General features: G+C 42.0%; 1 protein-coding gene across 15 annotated transcripts in view; it reads left to right on the top strand.

The window, feature by feature from the left end:
* The window catches only part of RBFOX1 (RNA binding fox-1 homolog 1), a 1,116,721-nt gene that overhangs the window by 242,014 nt on the left and 852,167 nt on the right, over positions 1-22,540 (top strand). For all 15 annotated transcript variants that reach the window (XM_088174490.1, XM_088174487.1, XM_088174481.1 and 12 more), the window contains exon 3: positions 16,034-16,066. In XM_088174490.1, the coding sequence (XP_088030616.1) occupies positions 16,034-16,066 (33 nt within the window). The remainder of the gene's footprint in view (positions 1-16,033; positions 16,067-22,540) is intronic.

Genomic DNA, 22,540 nt, shown 5'->3' with positions numbered 1-22,540 from the left:
ACCAGAATGCAGAGGATGCCTCACCTCTTGTGCTATCCCTTGTCGTGTCTAGGGGTGGACATCAATTTTGCTTTAAGTTTTTAATATGAATTAAAGCCTGATGTTTGCTTTAAGTGTGTCCCAGGTGCTTGGTTGTTCCTCTGTTACCTGTGACTTGTGTTCTGCACAATCAACAGTGAATTTCCCTTTAGAGTGGAATGGGCAAAGTCTGGAGTCTCAAAGACTCAGAGGAGCAAAGATGAATTCAGGGCTAACACATATTAATATTTATTGAAAGGCTCAGTAGAGGGCTCCCAGCTTTGTTGCATGGGTTGAACTCTGGATCCATCACTCCAAATTGAATTTAGATTTGCAACACAGAATTGCAACATACATGTTTTCTTTTTGATTTTGCACTTAGGTGGAAAAATAGACTTCTTGCTTTCTTCACATGGATTCAAGATATTTGCATCTCTGTTTTTTTGCAAATAGAGAACACAGACCTCAAAAAGTAAGACCAGAGCTGATAATTGATTGCCTTGAATAACGTTTTTAACTTGACAGGATCTCCTGCTAGTTTCTTGCTGGCTTTGATTTTAGCATCTCTGTCAGGGCCCTTACCAGGCCCTTCTGAAGATCTGATGCTACTGTATGAAGATCTATTATAATAATTTATCTCCTGCCTGTTACTATAATTATCTAAGTTATAATTTAGAGTTCCACAGGAGGCTGAGGCCATTAGATTTACAAAAAGAAATACCAGGTACAATTTTCCCTCGCTTACACAAAAACCTTGTTGTTTTTTTTTTTTTCTGCTGCAGCTGATGAGTTGTATTGCACTGAACCTTCAGAAATCTCAAGGCTGGCACAGAGTGCAGAACTCCTTTTTTTTCTCTGCCCCTCTCATGATGTAACTCTGAAAGTACTTTTCCAGTTACTCTCCAGTGTGCCAAAGAACAAACCCAGTGATATTGCAGGGAATACTGAAACACTGCTTGTGTATTCACAGCTGCCAGTTCAGATCTGAGAGATTCACCCCTGACAAGTTAATATGAAGATTTAAAAAGGCTGGGGGGCCTCCATCATTGGCAAGAAATACTTCTGCATTATTTCATTTATTATCAAGGTGTTACTGAGTCACAGGATAATTGGTGTGAAAACAACAACCTGTCTGAAAGCAGCATTGTTTAGATTGGGATTTTTCTGTTTGTCTGAGGAGTCTTAGGGTTGCTATTCCACCCACTGTATCAGCATTTTATGAACAGAAATATCTTTTTTTTTTTTTTTAATATAGTTTTCTAGGGGAAATAATATAAACAGTAGAACTGCTGAAATGTCAGAAAAGCCGTGGTACCAGCACTCCTGGAATGGCAGAAGTTGCCTCATTCTGCAAAATGCAATTACTCCTGATGAACTGATGAACAGTTTAGAGTAATGTATGGAAAACATAGGTTTAAATATATTTTAAAAATACCTTTAGAATCAGTTACTGTATGAAAGACCTTTGAGAATTAACCCAGATTTTCCAAGTCAGAACTCAAAAAGGAACTTGAAGTGTTTGAATTGTTAACATTCAATAACTGACTTTTCTTTAGAATGTATCCAAAGGAACAGATTCATTTAATTAAAGACTGTGTTAATAATTACCCTTGGAAATGCGATTGATTACAGAAAACAACCCCAGCAGGTTTGAGCAGGCTCAGGCTGGTGCAGGAGCTGGGCTGAGGAAGGAGAGGTTTGCAGAAGGCTCTGTTCTCCTTTCTGGGGAGGAAATCTGTCACTTTTTATGTCTTTCATAGCCCAAGTTCAAAACTTGACAGCAATAACCTTCCAACTGTATCTACATGAATTGGATGCTATGACTTCAATGAAAGACAATCTCGTGTGAGATTCCTTTGGTTACATTTCAAAGATTTATTCAAACTATATGAGGTTTTCTGAGAACGAAGCACAAAAGATGATTTTTTTCCCAGGCCCTGGTTCAATAAAGCCCAGAGGCTTAAACATGTCATTGTGAGCCTGTGACTGGACCTGTGCACAGAAATGAAATCTTGACATAATCTTTACAACAGCATTTTCTTATGACTTGGCTAAAGAATGGCTTCAGAGAGATAATTAAAGAGAGAGATTTTTCATGAGTTAAGTGAAACCTCCTGCACAGAACTGGCAGGAGATTCATGCATGGGGTTTCTTTTGCCTGTCAATAATCTGTCCCCAAAATGTGACAGAATAAATACAGTAAGAGAACATGCTCCAAAGTTAACCAATATGCATTCTGTTTGTAAGCTTCAAAATGGAGATTTTTGTCTGTCCATTGGTTGATCTTTTCAGATTCCCAAGAAGTTCTGCAGGATGCTGAGGGCAGGAAAGGGTTTTTGTCACATCGTATGAAACAGATCATGAGCCTGAAGTGTCTGAGCTAACCTTTCTTCAAACAGCATTACTGCAGGTCAGCAAAGTTCAAGGATTCTTCAGATCAATCTTTTTTCTCTTCATGTGCAAGAGAAATTTAGGACAGAGCTCATTGTTGTGAATAAGAAATATTCTTGGAATCTAAGCTGCCAGAATCTCCAAAGTGCACACTGTAAACATTTCACTGCCTCAGTGACAGCTAAGTGAGGATGCCTTGCTCATTATCCATAAAGAATATGTGGCACAGATGAGCCCAGAATGTAAATTTCTAAGGAAATGGAGAAAATATAATTCATTTTTCATGCAGAAATGTGATATTTTTTTCTTTTTCATGCTGAAAGGTTCATGGAAAATTAATTAGGAGAAGTCTAACAAATATGTTGTGTTGGTAATGCTGTAAAAGTACTTTTCAACAGCAAAGGAAATAAGGGAGGCTGCAATCATTGAGGTTAAATGGAAAATGGGAGGAGCAAATAGGCCCTCAATAGTAGCTGTTCGTTGTAGAATTTTTAAATAAATGCCAGAAATTAGCAGAAATGTAAAGAGGGAGATATAGTTTACTGCAGTGTGGTATGAAATGCAATAAGTGTGTTAAAATTCACAATTTGTGAGCATTTTGCAGCACGCTTTCTGAAGGGAAAGGAGATGGTTGCACTCAGTGCATCTTTGTGAGCACTGTCACAGTTAAATGTCTGTGTGCACTTACCAAAACTACAGCCATGTCAATGACACATTTAATTTTGCTGAGAGATGAGGGCTTTGCTGCAGTGCAGAGTTTGTTTACTGGCAGGTGAGCTGGGGCAGGCACGATTTAAGTGTCCCAAAACAACCAGAGGCTGGTTGGTATTTCTGGAGTCGTATCCATTATTTACAGTTACCAGGCTGTGAGGGTATTTGCAGCAATGTCACACTAACCTCCATGAATTCTTGATTGAGAAATAAAAAATTAACAATATGGACTGATGGGAACACTGGTGGATAGAGACAAGTGGTTTTAGAGCAAGCACAGTGCAGTGCTGGTAGCACAAACACAGCCCCAGCATCTCAGAATTCCCACCCACATTCATCCCCTGCCCTTCACACCTCCCCACACAGCTGGGGCTGCAGAGGAGTTGGCTTTTCCCTGCCATTTCTGGATTTGCTGGTTGTCTAAACTTCCCTCAGCCATGGAGAGAAGGTTCAGAGCAGTGCTGGAGCTGCAGTTTCCCTCCTGCAGGGAATGCCAGCTCATCCTTGGGCAGCCCCAGGAGCTGCTTGTCCCCTGTGCCCCCTCCCCTTCCAGGCAGGGACCTTTCCCTGAGCCTGGCTCTGGCTCTGGGGCTCCTGAGGAAAGCAGCAGAGCCTGGCCCTGCTGAGGTGACACACAGCCTGCAGCAGGGACATCACACAGCAGGTGACAGCCTCACTTTGTTAGCCTGTGCAATAATGGTGATGATTGTTCAGAAGTACAAAAGTGAAAAGCAGAACTCGTGTGTGGCTTGTTTCTTAGTAACAGCTGGAGCAGGAATTGCCTGTGATGCCAAGGCTTGTGCTGAGCATCCCCAGTTTTAGGAACTGTTTGTGTTGGGCTGGGGGCCTCAGCCTGGGCTGATCTCATACAGGGTTTATTGGGTTAATTTTTTGACTCCTCCTGAAACATCACCTGTAAACTCCTCTCTCACTTAAAGCAGTCGCCTCCCTCAGAACTGAAGAAATGTCAGGGTATAAAATGGAGGCAGCCTGGAATGGAGCACACAGGTCCCACAGGGTGCAAAGCACACGGTGCTGCCAGAGCAGGGCACAGCTCTGTGCTCCTGACCTGCTCTGCCTCCAATCTGCTGCATTAGGTGGGGCTTCAGTGATGCTTCTGTGCTCTTTTACTTCAAAACAGCAACTTCCACTAAAATCTCCTTCAAGTGAAACTGAATTTACTTTTATTTTATATTGATGTGAATTCTCTCTCCAGAATCTGGTTGTTGGTGGTTTTTTTGCTGGTTTATCATCTTGAACTGAGGGAGCCCTGTAATGTTCCCTTGGTCTGAGCAGAAGCACCTGGCTCAAGGTTCATAAGCAGGAGAAATTTCGTCTGCTTTGAAAGGGGTTTTCAACAAGACCTGGTTTAGTATTAGAGCCTTCTGTTCGGGAGTGTTTAAGGGGTACATTGTAATTGGACGGCATTTGCATGAACTTCTTAATTATATTTAATCATTCACTGTACATAAATCCTGGAGTAGAGAGCTTAAAGAAAAGCTGATTTACTTTTTAATATTTTTTGCACAGGGAAGATTCCAAAAGACAAAGCTATTTCTGCAGGACCCTTCAGGGACACCACTTGTTACTGCATCTTATTACATTGCTTCGATTTAAATTCTGAAACGTGCAGAATGTTATCTGTACATTATCCTGCTTTTTAACCACACCTTTAAAGTCAGAGGATCCTTTCCTGAAGAGCATAGGTGTTGCTTATTGAGAGTTTCTGCTTCCTAATGTAAGGCTTTCAGTAGTGCCCATATTTAAAGTATTTTACATAATTCATTGCACTATTTTCTTCCTGCCCTAGGAAATTATAAGCATCTCTTGCTGTGATCTTTCACTCCAAGGATTAAGACTCTTTTCATATTCATAAATGTGAGGAATTCTAATAGCTGGAGTGTCAGTGAGCTGTGGGTGATGGTCAGAAGGGGCAGGGGAGCCTGTGAGGGTGGCTCCTGCAGCACTGCTACAGTGCCACTGTGCTGAGGGAGGATTTATAGGGGACATTTCAAATCTATTTGTCCTGGTTCCCAGGGATGAAGGTTTGCACATTAAACACAGCCAGGAGACAGGTATAAACTGACTAATGATGAGAAATCAGGAGTGAAGGATTTGAATAGCTTACATCTGTGTTTGAGACTGAGTGATCCATCTCTTATTTTGTGTGCCTATCAGTACTGAAGGAACAACAGCTGTAGCTTAGAAACAGATGAGACTTTCTCTTAGGAAATGCTTTTTACAGCCCTGTCACAGTTTAAATGGACTTTCAAGCTGTGCTGATGTTAAGTCCCTGTTTGGGGCTGGGGTGATGGAAGAATTGCTATCCATTTCCAGCTACGGGGACTGTCGTGTTGTCAGAAGTTCCATATTTTAAAATATGACTCAAAATTCTGAATTTTCTGACACATGGCACTTATGCAGCTAACTCTTAGGGCAATAATGCCTTTTGTGTAATTCATTTCGCAGTAATAGCCCCCAAATAGAGTAAAAATCCTTTAAAGGAAGTACTTTAAGTAGTTAAAGCTTAACAATACTGGCCACAAATCTTAAACTTCCCCACAGGTATAGGGGCTGTGCATTGCTTTATCCTGGTAAAGTATCTCCCTGCTCTCATCTTCCTGATCTACTCCCTTCTTTAATGCTTTAAATGTGTTGCTGCTATGAGGTTATTAAGAAAAAAGTGTTTATTTCAGTTTAGAAATCAAACCACCCCAGTTCTGCTCCCTCCCAGCCATGAGGCTGCTGCTTTCCCTGCTGGCTGGAATCTTTGGGAATGGTGGTGCCTTCCTCCTGTGCAGTTTACCACGAGAGTCTCACACCATGTTAACAGAGCTATGGATATGCACCCTCAGCTCTGAGTCCTCCCAGCAAAAAGGTAGAAAAATACTTGATTATTTCTACCTCGGTGTAAGGGAGCGACCTGAACTGGAGATACACTCAAGCTGTGAATGTCAGGGATAAATAGGCAGCTTACAAATGGCATTGAAAACTGTCTGTGCTGCTGAGAGGGAAAAAGATTTGGTTTCTTATTGTTCTGCTGGCTTCAGGTTGATTTAAAAAAAAAAAAAAAAAAAGAAAAGTGGTGTGTTTTGATGAGGATTATACAGAGCAATGGCTTTGCAAAGTGCAGGAGCTCTTTTCTTCAAATGTTTGCCTTTTAGACTGACTTTCCTGGACTGCTCGGTGTGGCTGGCTGTGCTCAGCTGCTGCAGTGACGAGCAGGAGCAGCTCTGTGCTCGTGCAGCACGGGCTGGTGGCATTAATGTGTCAACATCTGTTCGCTACAGCACAGGTACCACGACCTTGCTGTATCATCATTAATTTCCCCAAAAACAAACCAGCCAGAACTAGCGCTGGTAGAAACAATTTGAAGAACATCAGCATATAGTCAAACTTGTTTAGTCCCTGACATTGATGGAGGGGTTGTTGCTTTTGTGACCAAAACTCATCAGGACCACGAAGGAGGGGCCTTGGTTTGCCCAGGGGCTCATCCCACCAGGAAACATCCCTGGGGAAGGTGGGAATGAGCCCCCAGACCTGAGAGCACCTTGGCTGGCTCCACGGGCTGCATTCTAATCGGGATGCTTGGGAATGCTGGCAAACAGCTCTGTCTTCATTGGAGATGGAGAAATGATGGAGGAGGAGGAACGTGAGCCCCCTGGGATATGGGGATTTGTGTTTGTACCAGGCCAGACCTTCATCCCCTGGCAGCTGGGGACAGCAGGGCTGTGCCTGTCACTCCAGGAGCTGGCCACACTTGGTGCTGCTTCCCATTGCAGCCCCTGTGAGCCACCCCCAGCTCCAGCCAGCCCCTGGAACTGGGGGCGTGCAGTGGTGCCTGCTGTGCACAGAATAATTCATCTGGGAGGGCATCTCTGCTGCTCAGAGCAGGTGGGGGCTGAGAGGCCACTGCTGCCCATGGCTAGTGGCCCTGGGGGTGGCTGTTGGGGCCACTGGTGGGCACACTGGCCACTCTGGCTGCCCAGCCCCTGCAAGTGCTGCTCCTCACACAGTGTGGGACTCTGAGCTGCCCGAATCACTGGGGCAGAAAGAACCCTTGTGTGCATTTAAACTCCTGCCCAAAGGGGTTTGAATGAAGGTAAATCCTTCCTTAGCCTCGGGTTTGGCAACAACTTTAAATTTAAGGCAGCTATAGAGGTATAATTGAATTGCTTTGTCCCACAAGCTCTAATGGTGGCAAATCAGATATGTTTGTATAAAAATGAATTATTTATTAAGATAAATGAACAGACAAAAAGATATCAGATGGAAGATCTTAATCAGAATTACTTCCTACACTGCATAAAACTAAAAAAATACCGTTGGTTATAACATCATAGAACAGTGCATGATATCAAGGTACTTATATTAAAGCTGGCAAAATAAATGGTATAGATTAGGAGTTGAATGTAACTCACCACCAAAATAATGATAATGTACAGATTCCTTCACTCAATCCCAGGGTAGTAACCATGGAGGAAGCATCCCTACTCACAGGAGAAACACCACACATTTCCAGGAAAATGCATGGAAAACTTCTACTTAGTGAAAGTTAGGTGTGGCTTTATGATTGTGAAGTGGGTGGCTGTCAGTGAGAAATCCAGCTTACCTTGTCAGATGTCCCTTCAAACCAAGAGGTTCCTTGGCACTTGGGAGATGCCAGCCCAGTGCTGACCCCATGGCAGCAGAATAACTCCCTGTGGCACATCCTGTCCTGTTTGAGTTACCTGAGTGCTTAACAAACAACAGAGCAGATTTTATGGGGGTAGGATGTCCTCTGCTCCTGTTGATGTTGGTTGTAGCATCACTTTCCCATTGATGCCTTAGCATTCAGCTTTTTTATTTTTCACATCCTGTAGTGCTTTAGTGGATAACTCTAAAACTCCATGGCCTGACAGCTGCTGTTCTCCCATTTTATTCAGACAAAACAATTCCTCTCTAGGCCTCAAACTCAAGGACACCTCACTGTCTCAGGCTCTGAAAAATGTCAACAACAGTGAATTGGGGGGGAGCAAACTGGGGGTATATGACTTCATTACCTGAAGCTCTAATTGGAGGATTAACACTTCATGTGTAAATAGACCAAATTTATAATTGTGTGGGAAACTCATGGCCATTGTCCATCTTGGGTGTGGCCTCTGGGAGGTTTCTGATGCCCAAGGTGAATCCATTGAAGGCCTTTAATAATAAATACCTGCTTTTACTCTCTCAGTTTTGCCTAGCTCTGTTCCAGGCAGCCACTCCAAGGCATCACCCTGAGCTGGGCAGGGCTGGGAGATGTCTCAGCTCTGGCAGTGCCAGTGCCCAGCTCCTGTCCCCTGACAGAGGTGGTGACACCTTGGTGCAGGGGTGTCCCCTGCCACGGGCACACAGTGCCCAGGGCTGGCAGCCAGGGCAGGGCCAGCAGCCCAAACCCATCGAGGGCTGCAGGTTTGCACAGGTGAGGCTGCTGGGAGCCGGGGGTCGCTGCTAATGGAGCTCCTGGGCCAGGTTCATCAGCACATCTGCCCTGCTGCTGGGGTGTCAGTGCCTGTGCCACACAGGGCGGCTGGCCATGCAGTTTCCAGGGCTAATGACTGTGCTGACCTGATGTCCTCATGCAGCTGCTCGCTGTGACTGTCACTGAACTGGGACAGGGAGGCTCAGGGGACTGGCTCTCTGTAATGAGCTGCCTGTGCAATTATGGCTCTTACTGCAGCACACCAGGGCTAAACCTAGCTCGTTTTTGCTTCATCATCTATTTTTATATTATTCTGGCATCATGTGGGCATTCTGAAAAATGTGAGTTTCTGGCTCCTGGGTGACATGGACAGTGCTAATAGTGCTGCTGAGTGTTGTGAGGCAGGCGTGGAGAGGGAATTGTTTCATTGCTGCCTTTTCACTCTGTCCTCTTGCCTCGGTGCTCTGGAGCCTTACAAAATTATTAACACATGAAAAAAAAATTTAAAAATCACCAGAGATATTTTTGTTTATATTCCTATTCCAGTTAATTTTTTTTTCCTTGCTAAATTAAGCAGGGAGAATTAATGTCATTTTTACCAGAATTAATAGAAAAGCTGAAGTCGCTCAACAGTTTACTTGAAAATGCTTTGTTTACTTTGAATTTCAGATTTAACTTATTGCAATTGCATTCTGGATCATGAACTTCTACCATCTAATAAGTGTGAAATCCTACTTTTGTTGACTTCTATATCATAGGCAGCAGTGCAGCAGTGCCTGTGGATATTTGCTAAAGGTATGGATAAAGTAGGTTTAGATTGCTTATAGGAGGACAGAAAACAAAGACCATGCATTTTATTGCACACAAAAACCGTGTAATTTTTTTTTTGTGGTTAACTTATGGTGTATTGATGCTTTCTCTCGTTACCTCATTACAACACTAATGGAATTTATTCCCAATATTAAAGAGGAGCCATTTGGCGAGTTCTGTGCAGCTCAGATTGCTTTGTAAAAGTGACTTCTGATCGAGAGAAAACCAGGTTATTTTCCAACTGCTTTGTACCAGACACACAAATATACAGACTCTTTCACGAAAATCATTGTAAAGGCAGTTAGAACAAGTGTTTCAGGGATTGTTTTTTCCTTTTATTTATTTATTTTGCAGAGTTTATTCAGGTTACACTACAGAATTTTTTTTTTAAGATTACACTATGACTGAGACTTATATTAAGTGAACTATCCATGATAACTACTCCATATTTTGCAGCCTGATTTACAGAGCAAATTTAGCTTAAAGATCTTAAACAGCCAATATTAACTGAGCATCACAAATACCATTAGGATGTAGTTAAGGGCAGATATATTTTTCACCAACTGCTGAAGTCGTTGCCTGTAGACTTACTGAGTTAACAGAAATTTGGAGTAACCTAATGCCATTATCCATAGCAGTAAATAAACTGAGCAAAATTTAATTAAAGATACATATCTATGAAATATGAGTCTTGATTCCCCCTGTTTTCCCTTCAGCATATTCCATTCATCCATGCTTTTAAGAGATTGGATTTTTTTACTGGGCAGCCATAGGTTGTTATGTTTAGCCTTGTGGAAGCCCCAGAGAGCTGATCCTGCAGGAGATCCCAGGAATTTCTCACTTATGCCTTCAGGAGAAAGTATTGAAGAGCAGCATTTTACCCTCACAGCTTCTGTGGGGCCCAGGACTTTGCTTTAAAAAAATTAAATCTCGGTTTTTAATAATGTAGGTGTTCATTTCTGTGTCCCAGGCAAAAATCTATCTGAGTTCTCTTTTCTAGAGCATCTCAGTTTGGCCATCTTGTTTATATTGTGAAGAGAGGAGCTGCTATAAATAAACCTCTTACAACCTTCCCAGACAATTAAAAAAAAAAAAATCCAGGATGTTAATCAAGAAAAATAGTTTTAGTTTAGAACTTTATTTGAGCATTAGTCAGAACCAGGGTAGCAACACAAATGAAAAAGCCCAGCCTTGATGAGTTAACATTTTTGGGTCAAGTCCCACCTTCCTGACACTCAGGAGCTTTGGTGACCATTAAGGATCAGGTTCATAAAGGGTCATGTCAGGTTTCATGGTAGCCTTAGGTAGGAGTGGGGATGTAAAAGTCAATTTTGCTTCACTTTCCAGAATTGCTTTTAGAAATCAAGAAGGAGGTCAGTGAAAACTGATGAATTAGCAAGAAGAACTGCTTTAGCAAGAAGGTGATCTCTCTTGCATACATATTTTTCTATGCATTTGATGGAGGGATTTAAATATATTTAAAGAAAAAATTTAGATTCATAGCTATATTTATCATGATTACTTCACTAAATTTGGCAAGGTGCATTAGAATTCCATGTTTCAAAGGCACAGTGGTTTAGGAAATGAAGTATTACAATATGGTTTGGCTTATTTTTCTAATTCTGTCAACACTGAAAGTGCCAGACATTACACTGCAATATTCCTACAGGCTTGTTGGTTGGTTTGGTTTTATCTTTTTTTCTTTCTCCTGTTCCCTGCTGTTGTTTATCACAGTGAAGCAGTGAGATTACAGGTAATTGTTGACATCGTGGAGCCAGGGTAGTGAAGAGCACAGCACAGGGCTGGCTCCTCTGCACCCTGCCATGAACCAGCTCAGCTTCTGCTCAGTGCCTGCCCTGGGAGCCACAGTCACAAATCTGCTCTGAATCCTCAGGAGCCAGGCTGGCCCTGCCCCAGCCAGACAAAAACTGGCAAAAGCCACTGGGCAATCAACCTCCCATCCCTCCCAGCCCACGGCTGGAGCCCCAATTTAAGAGAAGGTTGCAGCACTGTGATTATCAAATTGTGATTTTTAATACTGCCCGAGCTCAGGGGGACAAACTTTAAAGACAGAATTTCACATTTGTTCAGATAAATGCCAGGACATCCACGGGACCTTGTCAAGTGTCTGCCCTTGCTCCCATCTGTGCAAACCTTGCTCAGCTCCCTTGCAGGCTGTTCCTGCAGCACATGCAACAGTGGGTAAGCAGTGGAGGTGTTGGTCTCCTGGGCTCTCTGTCTGCCAGATATTTTTATTAAAGGAAATAAAATTAATTCTGTTTTGGCATTAACAATTCCAATATCATTAATACTGTTTCTAGGTTTATATCTTTCCTTCGTGCTTAAAATCCTGTATGCCTAATATTCCAAACAAGTTTCTAAAGTCCAAATTGCCAAAGATTGTTTTCTTTAGCTTATGTTGAGTGTTTATTTGCAGCATTTTCTTTTTTCTAGTCGTGGTCTCATTTTTTTTTCAATCCTTTCTCTCATTCCATAGGAACCTGGGAAGGGGGAAAGATATTAAATATAAAACCTGATTGGGTTTTTTTTTGTTTGTTTGTTTGGTTGGTTGGTTTTGTTTTATGTACAGGATTCAGATTGATGTGAGAAAGTGAAAAAATTAAGAAAATACCTTTTTTTAATAAATCAGTGACAGAAAAAGGGCTTCACACGTGGGTGAGTTGGGAGAGTTCAGTGAAATTATCATTCACCTTCAGGACAGGATAGATGAGAATCCTGGCTCCAATCATTTACCTTGCAATTTTTTCCTGTGTTTGTTTTCTGTCTTTGAACTTTGACACAGGGAATTTCATGTACTTATAATACAAAATTGATACTAGATGAGCTGTCCAGTCTCATGTTCGAGGAGCTTTCTCCGTTCACGAAAGTTTCCTTTATTTCTTTCTGGTGAGGTGTTGTCTTGAGATATGTAACAAATGGCAGCTATTTGCTTCCTGGCTTAGAATGGCAAATATTGTCCTGTTCATTCTGGAGAGAGGAGCTGTGGATGCATGCACCTCGAGATAAGACCTTTCTGAATGCTAAAAGCAGTGAATTTAGTTTAAAAGACTCCTTTTTTTTTTTTTTTTTTACAGTGTTATTAGCACGTCTGTGTTTTTGTCACTATTCACAGGATTCCTCACGTAGAATGGGAAATTCTACATTGAGGAACTTCCAGGAATAGCAAAAAAAGCCATTTTTAAAGATGTTTTCTGTCAGTCATGTCTAGCTTGTAGCACAAGAAGAATAAATTGCATCTTGCTTGGCAAAGTGACATAAACCCACGGTTTTGTTGTGTCACAGAGGGATTATGGTGAGAGAGACAAGGATCCCTCACCTGAGCAGTAATTCCTGCTGGTGAAATTGCTGTGGTTTAACGAGGGTATCCAAAGTCCTGGGGGAGCAGCAGGGGAGGGAGAACGATCATCCCTCACAGTGGGGCAGAGCAGAGGATTGCCATGAAGGGAAATGAGGTGAGCTGGTGGTGACACACCTTGTGTGCAGTGACACACACACCTTGTGTGCAGTGACACACCTTGTGTGCAGTGACACACCCAGTGCTGCTCTCTGCTCCTCCCGTGGCTCAGCCCACTGTCCCCTTCTCCAACAATTAGCACAATTAGTTTATCAGGGCCACGTCTCTCCAGGATTCCTCAGCCAGGATTGCCTGGCATGGGGGTGCACACACTGGCTTGGTGTCCCGGGTGGCTTGGCTGCTGATCTTAGCTCTGCTTAAGGAGCTGGAGAGCTGGCAGTGCCTTCTGCGAGGATTTAATTGAGTGATCACCCTGTGACACACAGACGCTTCCTCAAAAGCCTCAGCAAAGGATGGCTTGGAACTGCAATTCTTTGTCACAGCCATTACACTGCTCCCGTGTCCCCATTCACTGCTCCTCAAACGTGACAGCAGATACAGCTGCTGGGCTAGAAATTACAAATTTCAGAGCGGGGGGATAGGAACGAGGGGGAGGAAGAAATCAGTCGTACAAATAGAAAGATAATTCACTGTGTTAAGGCATAAACTTAAATAAAAATCACTGTTAAAACGTAGATTATTGCCAGGTCTTCACAGACTAACAATAGTCAGCCCATTAATTTCATGAGTGTTATTTGACCCATAATATCAAATTAAAGTGTTTTACTGTTTATTAATTAAACATTAGCTTGAGGAATGCTATTACTTTAAGTAGAAACACTGCATCTTTGTCTCCATTGGAGTAGTGTTGATTGTACTATCGAAGATGATCATCCCTCAGGTGTGAGGATCGTTTGCAGAGTTCCCTGAGTAGCTCAGGGTCTGCTCGTGTCCCCGTGCCCGGGCTGGGTGCAGATGTTGTCTCAGCTGGGGCTGCTGCAGTATTCCAGCAGGATAACTCTGGTGTGACAGCCTGGCACCCTGACCTGCTGTACCAGGGTCAGCTGGGGCTGCACTGCTCCACAGAGAGCTCCTCTTAGCAGTGGCACTGTGTCGAGTTATTTGTCATTTCCTTTGATAATTTTTCATTAGTATGCTTGACCTAAGAATGTGCTAATGGAATTTGATAAAAATGTAAAGCTGGGAGGAATTGCTAACACAGAGGAGCCGGGTGTGATATCCAGGAAGAGATGGATGGGCTTGCAGACAGAAATAAAAGTGAATTAATGTTAGTAATACCAAGGAAAAGGTCATGCTTCTAAGAACTAACTGGAATTCAACTGCTGAGCAGGGATTTATCAGACAATAACTTGGAGAAGAAAGATAGGGGTGTAATATGTCCAGTGGTCCAGCTGAGCACTGGGTGACTGTAAAGCACCAGGAAGGTACAAAAATATAAAAGAGAAATACAGTCTTTGGACAAGTAAGGTGAATTATTAAAATAGAAGAGTAATTGCCTTGCAAGGCATTAGTGAGCCCTGGCTGGAGTAGTCACATTGTTCAGTTCTATTCACATTTCTTGCAAACTGATAGAGGGAGGAGATAGGCACCTTTGACAGAGGGTTTAGAGAAGGATTTATGGCAGCTTCAGGAAGCTTCATTCCAAATTCCGGTGTTTTAAGACAAGTTTTTGGTTTATCCTCTACAATATGTGCTTTTAGTCATTTGCCTCCAAGAAATATGCAATTAAATTGATGTAAGTGGAGTGTAACTCTATGAGTCTATAAGTAGAACGACTTTTTTGTGAGGGGACACTACCAGAGTGACCTAAGGGAATGCCAGCAGGGAATGGATGGGATTTTGTATGATTCATTTTGGAAAGGAAAAAATAACTGCTAACACGAAAAAAATATTGATGAAGAGGAATAACAACAGCAACAAAAAAAAGGCTTTAGGTTGTTTGTAAATAAATAGAATTTAAATAAGTTCAGTTCTGCTTGTGTGAGAGAAATTCTTGAACAGCTTCCAAAATCCCATTAGTGACAAAGGTACACATTTCAAATAGAGCTGAACCAGGGTTTGAATCAGGTTAAATTAAATAACTGTTTGTGATTGCAGGTACCGTGTTGTAATGTGACAGGAGTTCATTTCCATTCCTAAATTCCTTTGGAATAAGTTTTTGATGAATCCACAGATGTCTCCCATTGAACAGCAGCTCTGCACACAAATTGTCTCCTTTGCTGTGCAGGCTGAGCTCTGTTCAATAAACTCTGTGCTCTCCTCCCCCTTCCCTCAGCCAGGGTCATGGCTGGGCACTCCTCCTCCTGCTCCTTGCAGCTTGGGACAATTGGTGATGTCCTTTAGAGGTGATGATTAACACCAATATAAAGGAAGATCTATTCTCCTGGAGACAGAATTATAGCTAGGTGTCAGCCTGGAATTTGTGAGGAGACTATTAAGGGCTTTTCAACCCAGTACAGTGTTGACAATATTGTGACATAAAGTTCTAACGAAGATTTTTGTCTTACAAACATGGTTGAACAGCTTTCAGAGTCTAATACGAGCTTATTAATTCATGTCTGTTGTTTGACCTATAACAATGTATATGTGTCTTTAAATGTTTAAGTTGCTTTAATACAAGTGATGAATTTCTCTGTATTGCCAGCAGTGGATTTTGTGCAGTTTTTCATAGCAGTTGACTTTGTGTCCCCCTGGTGTTAGCCACTGAGCTTACCTGAGCTCAGTGTAACCCCTGAGTGCCAGAGAACTGGTTGATGTTTGCTGCAGGGCACCTTTGGTTGCTGGAATTCAGCACTGGAGCTCCCAGGTGGCCAAACCCTGGACACGTGTGCCCAGCAGGCTGTCCCTAGTGAGAAGGATCTGGCAAAACTTCCCTTGTCACACTCCACATGGAATGTGGTCTTCAGACTCTGTTGCTTCTGCCACGTGGAACTGAACCCGTTTCAGAGTGTATCCTGGGAATTGTGTCTGGGCTGGAAAGCTTATGGTTGCATTGCTCAACATCTACAAATTCAAAATTAGTGAAAATAGAAACATATTTTTCCAGTTCTCTTTTGGTATATTTCCTGGATTTTTACCCAATATTCCTGAATTTTACTGTTTTCATATATCCCTGGTTTTGCCTTCTGATTGAGAGGTGAATAGTCTCAGTGTGAAAGACAGTTCTCTTCAGTCCTGTTCCCTCAAGCCATAACAACCAATTGATGTCAGTTACCTCAAAAGCCAATTAATCCCACTCCTGTTTTGTTGGATCAATACTAATGCATTTTTCCTGTAATTTTCAGGTTTTGACATCGCTGGATGCCAGCAAAGCTGAGGTAGGAAATTCTGTCTTATCCTGTTGGAATGTTAAATAGCTGTCTGTGCCTCTGATAGAGAGGCCAGCTTGCTTACAATTTTGGGGTGAAAGTTTAAGTTACTTCAGGATGGCATTTGTGCTGCTTCTAGTGCTTAATGAGCCAATCTTTGGAAACCTGGTCTCGGTACAAGAATATTTAAGCTCATAAAGCCCTTCTAGGAAAGTTTTTCCAATGTCAAAGTCTTTCTGAAGGTTTCCATGGCATCAAAACCACACAGATCAGAGCAGTTTGTGTTTTATTTCCCACCCTGGAAGGTGCCAGCTGACCTTGCCCCGTGCCCTTCCATTTGTCTCCTTTGCTCCTCAGCCAAGCAGGTCTGTACCTGCTCCAGAGGTGGTGCTGGAGGGCTGGCACATGTTCTGTCCCCCTCCACATCTGGTTTGCCTCACTCTTGTTGTGCCACATGCCATGAGCTGCTTGAACAGGCTGGAGCATGGGAGAGCAGTCGGATTTTGTGCTGAGTTCCCAGTGAATTCTGGAGTGCCACTGGCAGTGTTGTACGTTAGGTGCTGACATTGCTGCAGGTTAGCTTGATCACATTTATTTTGTCTGCTTTCCTCTTGATGCGTGAGCGTTTCTGAATGGTCTGAAGGTGTTCTTAGAGGTGAAAATACCCTGATTATTTGAGTATGTTTTGAATAAGCAACTGCTAAGGCTAAAGTGGCAGTCCTTTGTGAGCACAACTGCACTTGTCTCTTCTGAACATTGCTGCTGAACAAGTCCCTGCACTTGTAATAACTGGCAGATATTTTAATTTGGTGCACAGTTCCTGAGTCATTTATTTGTCAGTTGGAGGCTCAGAGTGTTCCTCTGTGGAACCCTTCTCATACTCACAGCAGGGAATTTGTGATGTGCTCCAAAGCTAACGTTTAACTGTGACAAAATGTGTAGGTGACTCTAACTGCTGGAGTCAGATAAATTTTTAATATGAACCTTTGGTAAATTAAATTGCATTATTAAAGAGAATAGATAAACTGTGCTAGTTACTTTAAAGAACATGAACACGAGTTCACTTGCATACTGCAAAAGAATGAGATCGTTCATTTTTATTTAGATTGAGACTGTAATATCAGTGTTCAATTTAGCTGGTCTGATTCAATTGCATACTTGGCTTGTCTTAGGGAGTTTCAGGAGTAGGATTTGTATCTGTTCTTTCGCTGTTGCACTGTTCAAATGTTTGGTGCTGTTCTATCAAGAGCCCACTAATAGTCATTTTCAGTTTCTTGTTTCATAATGGGATTTTGGGGGCTGAGATTTGTCACTGTGTGGGTATTGCTATTGACTGTGCTGCCTTCTATACAGTCTGTTTTCTTATTTATTTGTCACATGTTCTCATGTACTTTTTTCTCTTGTGTGTGTAAAATTCTAGGAATATTGCAAGATTCTGCATCGGCCAGTTGAGTTGCTTTGTTTGTTGGTACTCTATTGATTTGAAAGCCTTGAGTTAACACATTTGGTTTTTATTTAAGAGCTCACCAGCTGACCTTTGTGCCCCAGCCCATGGACCTGCTGACTTTTTAGGCACAGATCTATGGGTGAGAGGTTGTGGTTGGGTGCTGTTTCTCCCATACATGAAAGTACTCAGAAGAATTGCCAAAGTTCCCCAAAACAGGGCAAATGCTAATCGAAGGTAAAGGGAAATAGTCTGAGTTCAGTGGAGTAACTCTCATAAAATAGCAAATAAGAGGATAATAGGCATGCAGAACTGGTTGATGAATTTTCAGTTTGAGGGATATGACTTCTTTGACATAATGGGAAACTTTCATAAATTTCTTCCTGAAACCCACACAGGCACAGCACTACAGTTCTGGTGGAGTTTTGAGGCCTTACCTAACTGTGGGGATGACAAGACATACAGGACATTTCCTCAGCTTTGAGAATAGTGGCCCTGTGTTTGCCTGATTTGATTTGATTTTGCTTTACCTTTGGGTCTTCATGAACAGTTCTGGGGAAGAGACAAGCCCAAATCCCTTGTTCTGGTTTACCTTTGTGTCAGGTCTTGTGTCATTAGGGCTCCTCCATTGTTTGCTGCTGGAGTGCTTGTGTGGGAGCTCTCTGCTCTGCTTTTGAATAAAAAAGCAGAACGTTTGTTTTCTAAAATCTTTTATCAGAGCCTCTACTTGGTTGCTCTTGAACTGCTGGTCCGAGTAGTCTTGGAATTTGTTTATTCCTTTTTCTTTGTTCTTAGGTGGCACTGCTGTGTTCCCTTACTAAATTTTGTATGAAGTCTGGATGAAAACTTAGCATGTTTGTGCAGCTACTGAATGTTTTAGGAAGATACAAACCAGCTGGGTTTTTTTTCTAAATGCTGGTTGCCACATAGCACTACAGAGACAAGAACATCTAGAGGAAGCTGTCAAGTGATGCCAAGACCTTCCTTCCATCTTTTAACACAAAGGGACAACAAATAGTGACAGAGTCAAAGCTGTAGGCAGCAAAGCCTTCTGAAAATAATTGCCAAATCTACCCACACCGTGTCAGTTAGGGTCATAGTCTTGTAAATATGCAAGTTAGAGGCATCTTAAAAAGGAATAACTTATGCATAGGTAGTCAAACACAAAGATTTTTATCACAGCTTACCCTGGTTTCTTGTTGAACCCATGAGATTCTGTTAATGCTATTACAAAATGGCCTGAGATCAGTCTCAAATACAGCTGTACACTGTAGCAATTCCCATAACACACAATAAAATAAGTTTTCATGTAATTTGCTGAACAACAGTTTGAGGAATGCCTTTTTTCCATTCTGCTAACTTTATCTATTACAGGTATATGGCATCTAGTCCTTTTATTGTTTTTTGGATGTACATTTTTCGCCATGAAAAGATGTCTCATTCAGAAACTATTTGACTTTCCAGAGTGTTCTTCTTTCTAATTAGCAGTGAGAATAAATGATCTTTATGTTAGGCAAAGCATAATTTCTTTTCCTTTTTCTGAAACGAATGGTGTTACCAAAATAGAACAGAGAAAGCTTGTTGTGATTCCTCTTTTCCTCTGCAATATTTGAATAAATGATACAGTGAAGTTCAAGGCCTTCTTGTGAGAAGTGAGAGGTCATGCCTGATTGAAATACAAGTTCAGCACAACTGTGTGTTAGCTCTCTGCCTGCTTTAATGGGAGGAATGTCAAGGCAGCCTATTTTTTACTCTCATAAAGAAAAGGGTGCCAATATATCTCAATAAAATGGAATCAAAATCAGCTCAAAGCCCAAGGAGGTTATTAAATCAGAGTTTACAGGAAACCTCAGAATAATGAGAATATGGCTCTAATGATAACAAAAGTGTGACTGATTGATGCAATGATCCATCAGGTCCTTGATTGTCAGGAAATGTCACTGTTAAGTCCCCATGTCCCTGAGGGAACGGGTCAGGCCTGGGGAGCAGCATTGTTCAGAAATGGCCAGCACATCCCTTCATCCCCCCTCTGCTGCTCCCTGGCTGGGGTGGAGAGAGGAGAATCCTCTGGCAGCACAGGCAATTTTGGTTTTTTATTTGTAAAATGTGTATGAACAGTCCTGTCTGTCTGCGCGAGCCACGCACGTGCGGGGCGTCCATGGCAGATACGGGGTGACAGCCAGCACCCAGGGGATGGGAAGGGTTTGTGCTGGCTCATGTCTCATTGTCTGCTGGCCTTGCACTGCTCCTGCGGGCCCCAGGTGCAATCCCAGCCCGTCAGGCTGGGCTGCACACTCTGCCCAGTGCCTGACACACTCTGGAGGTGATGCAGAACGCAACTCGAGGGGAACGAAGGAATCCGGTGGAGAGGCTGCAGCAGAGCTGGGTCTCAGTGCCAGCACGACCACACCTGCTCTACTGCCTTCTCCTGGTGCCAAGGTGAACTAATTCCTTCTGGGAAAGCAGTCGGTGAGATGTGTGTGTGCACAGATAGCAGAGCTGCTCAGGAAATAATGCCTCTACCAATATTGTTCTGCTATGACTGGTTTGATGGTTTGCAGCACGCTCTGATCCTGCTAGACTTATAATTCTTTCTGCTAGCTCATGAGGAATTTTTAAATCCTGTTGGCTGTCTGATTGATTTCTATGGGAAAACTATGATATCAGTGGGAACTTTATCTGGGGAAAGATGAATGCTTGGCTGGATGCTGTCAGGGTAAATTGCAGGTGCTGTATTAAAACCCCACGGCGGATGAAAACATGTCATTCAGCCTCCCTCCACTCCCCGCCCTGCTTCATTCTCCCCAGCACACTTAACATGCAAGGGCCTCGTGTGCCATCACTGCAGGGGACGTGCGTGCTCAGGACAGGAGACATTTCCAGTTCTATTTTCAGGTTGTTTTTCAGGATGAGTGAGTGGATTACAGCTTCTCCCTGTTCTGATGCATCAATACTTTGCATCAGCCACAGCGTTTGGTTGAAACTGTGCATTGTTAATCTTACCCAGCTCTATATTCCCTCTTCCCTCCTAGTGGAATGAGGCATGGAGTGATCAATCATGATGACTAATTAAGAATTTGCTATTTAGGAACATTTTGCTATTTTTTTTTTTTTATTTGCTATTATAGGAACATTTTTTAATGTTCCTATCTTTAATGTATTTACAGCAAGAAAATATTTGCAATTTAAGAAAACTACATATCTATAGGAGTATAGCATAAAGCTTTCCTTGTAGTCATGATTTTGATTATTTTAAGGGGTTTAAAATCTCTGTAGTTTGTAATGGGATTTCAGAATTTATCAAGAGGATAATTACTGCAGTCAGATTGTAATTTTTGCTTGGTCTGTTGAAATCTAGATTTGGCTAAATCAAGCTGTCACATATTGTGTGTAAATAGGTGTCAGTATTTTTTGTTAAAAAGATAATTGCAATAACTCCATAATTCTGTATAGTATGACTAAGAATATTTATAATTTCAAGTGAAAAATCAAGAATTATAAATGAAAATTATTTTTCATTTTCAAGCTTTTAAAACTGACCAGTTGTAACTGTGGAGAAGTTGGGATTTTGATGTTGTGCCTTCACTTATTTCCACTAAAAAGTATTTTTTAATCATGCAAGCTGAGTAAGGGTCTGAACTCCCAGTGAAAGGTGTCTCTGGGTAACTCAGTGTCACATATAAATCCTGCTGAGCACCTTCTGTGTCTTCAGATCCCCAATAAACCCTTGATTGGCAGTGATGGGAGCTCCCAGCTGGAGCAATTATCCTGACAAGTTAATATGGACATTCCAAACGTGGCAGGATGGAAATCCATGGCAGTCTGTGCCTGGTGGGTGACCCTTGGATGTGCCTGGGGTGCAGCCCCCTCTGAACACATCAAATACTTGCTTTCATCAGGGTTTGATGGATTCTCCTCCAACTTTTATTACCAAAGGCAGAATCCTGACTTCCTATTATAGTTTTGAGGTTTAACCACATTAGCTACATAGAGATGTGTAAAGACATCACCAAATGCAGGGAGAAGAATTATACAAAGTTTTCATCCATTTTTAACTTGAGCATGAATTTCCAGGATTGTGCTCCTTCCATCTGAAATCCTGTGCAGTAATTTTAAGCTGTGCAGTGTGAGAGACAGTCTTGCTGTAGCTGCTACTGTAAAACCTAATTTGCTGCATAAAATATGAGAGCTATAGTGAAATATGAGCCTGGAGAGCAACTCTTTTGATCTTGAGTAGTCAAAAGGTTGGCATGTATAATGGTATGAAAATAAATGATGTCAAAACTGTAGGATATAATTTATGGTTTGGGGACTACTTTACTCATGGAAGCAGAAGCTTCTACCACTGAAAAGCAAGTAGTTCAACAAAAGATAATGAATGGAAATTACAAACTTTCATAAACCCCCCAGATGGATTGAATCGTGCAATACATCAGTTTAGACACAAGCAGTTGTCTAATTTTCTGATTATATGTTATTAAATAGAGCATTTATAATATATAAATATGATTGGAACTTGAGCCTTCATGTTGTATTTCTTTAAATAAGTACTAGGCTTTAATTGTCATCCAGTTTGGCAAGGGCTTGGATGCATAAATTACCTTTGCTGAGTTCAAGTGACAAAAGCTTGGGTCTTGTAGGTTTTTAAAAAGGTGCTTTTGGAGGTGTCCCAGCACAGTCTGAAGAGTAGCCAGGTGTGTCATGGTGCTCCTAGGAGATGAATTACAAACAAGGGCAGAATATTTGTTGACTGAAATCTTTATGGCTATGGTACCATGAAGGTTCTTATGTGTGCCTCTGGTAGCTGACTCTGTTGCCTACACAGGCTTTAGACTTGTATGGTTTTTTAAATATATGTATAAAAAGTGGTCCATGGAATAATTCAGTTACCTCCATTTGCTTCATTCAAAGTTGCACAACCTTCCCCAATAAACTCCCTACCTCTGCAAACAGTCTTTTAACTGGGCTTGGGGTTTTGAATTTTTTTTTTTTTGCTTGATTCTGTTTTGGTTTGGATTTTTGTTTGTTTGTTTTGTTTG

The sequence above is a fragment of the Sturnus vulgaris genome, chromosome 16, assembly GCF_052056855.1.
Source record: "Sturnus vulgaris isolate bStuVul1 chromosome 16, bStuVul1.hap1, whole genome shotgun sequence".
Taxonomy (NCBI): Eukaryota; Metazoa; Chordata; class Aves; order Passeriformes; family Sturnidae; genus Sturnus; species Sturnus vulgaris.
This window is presented reverse-complemented; position numbering and strand designations above follow the sequence as displayed.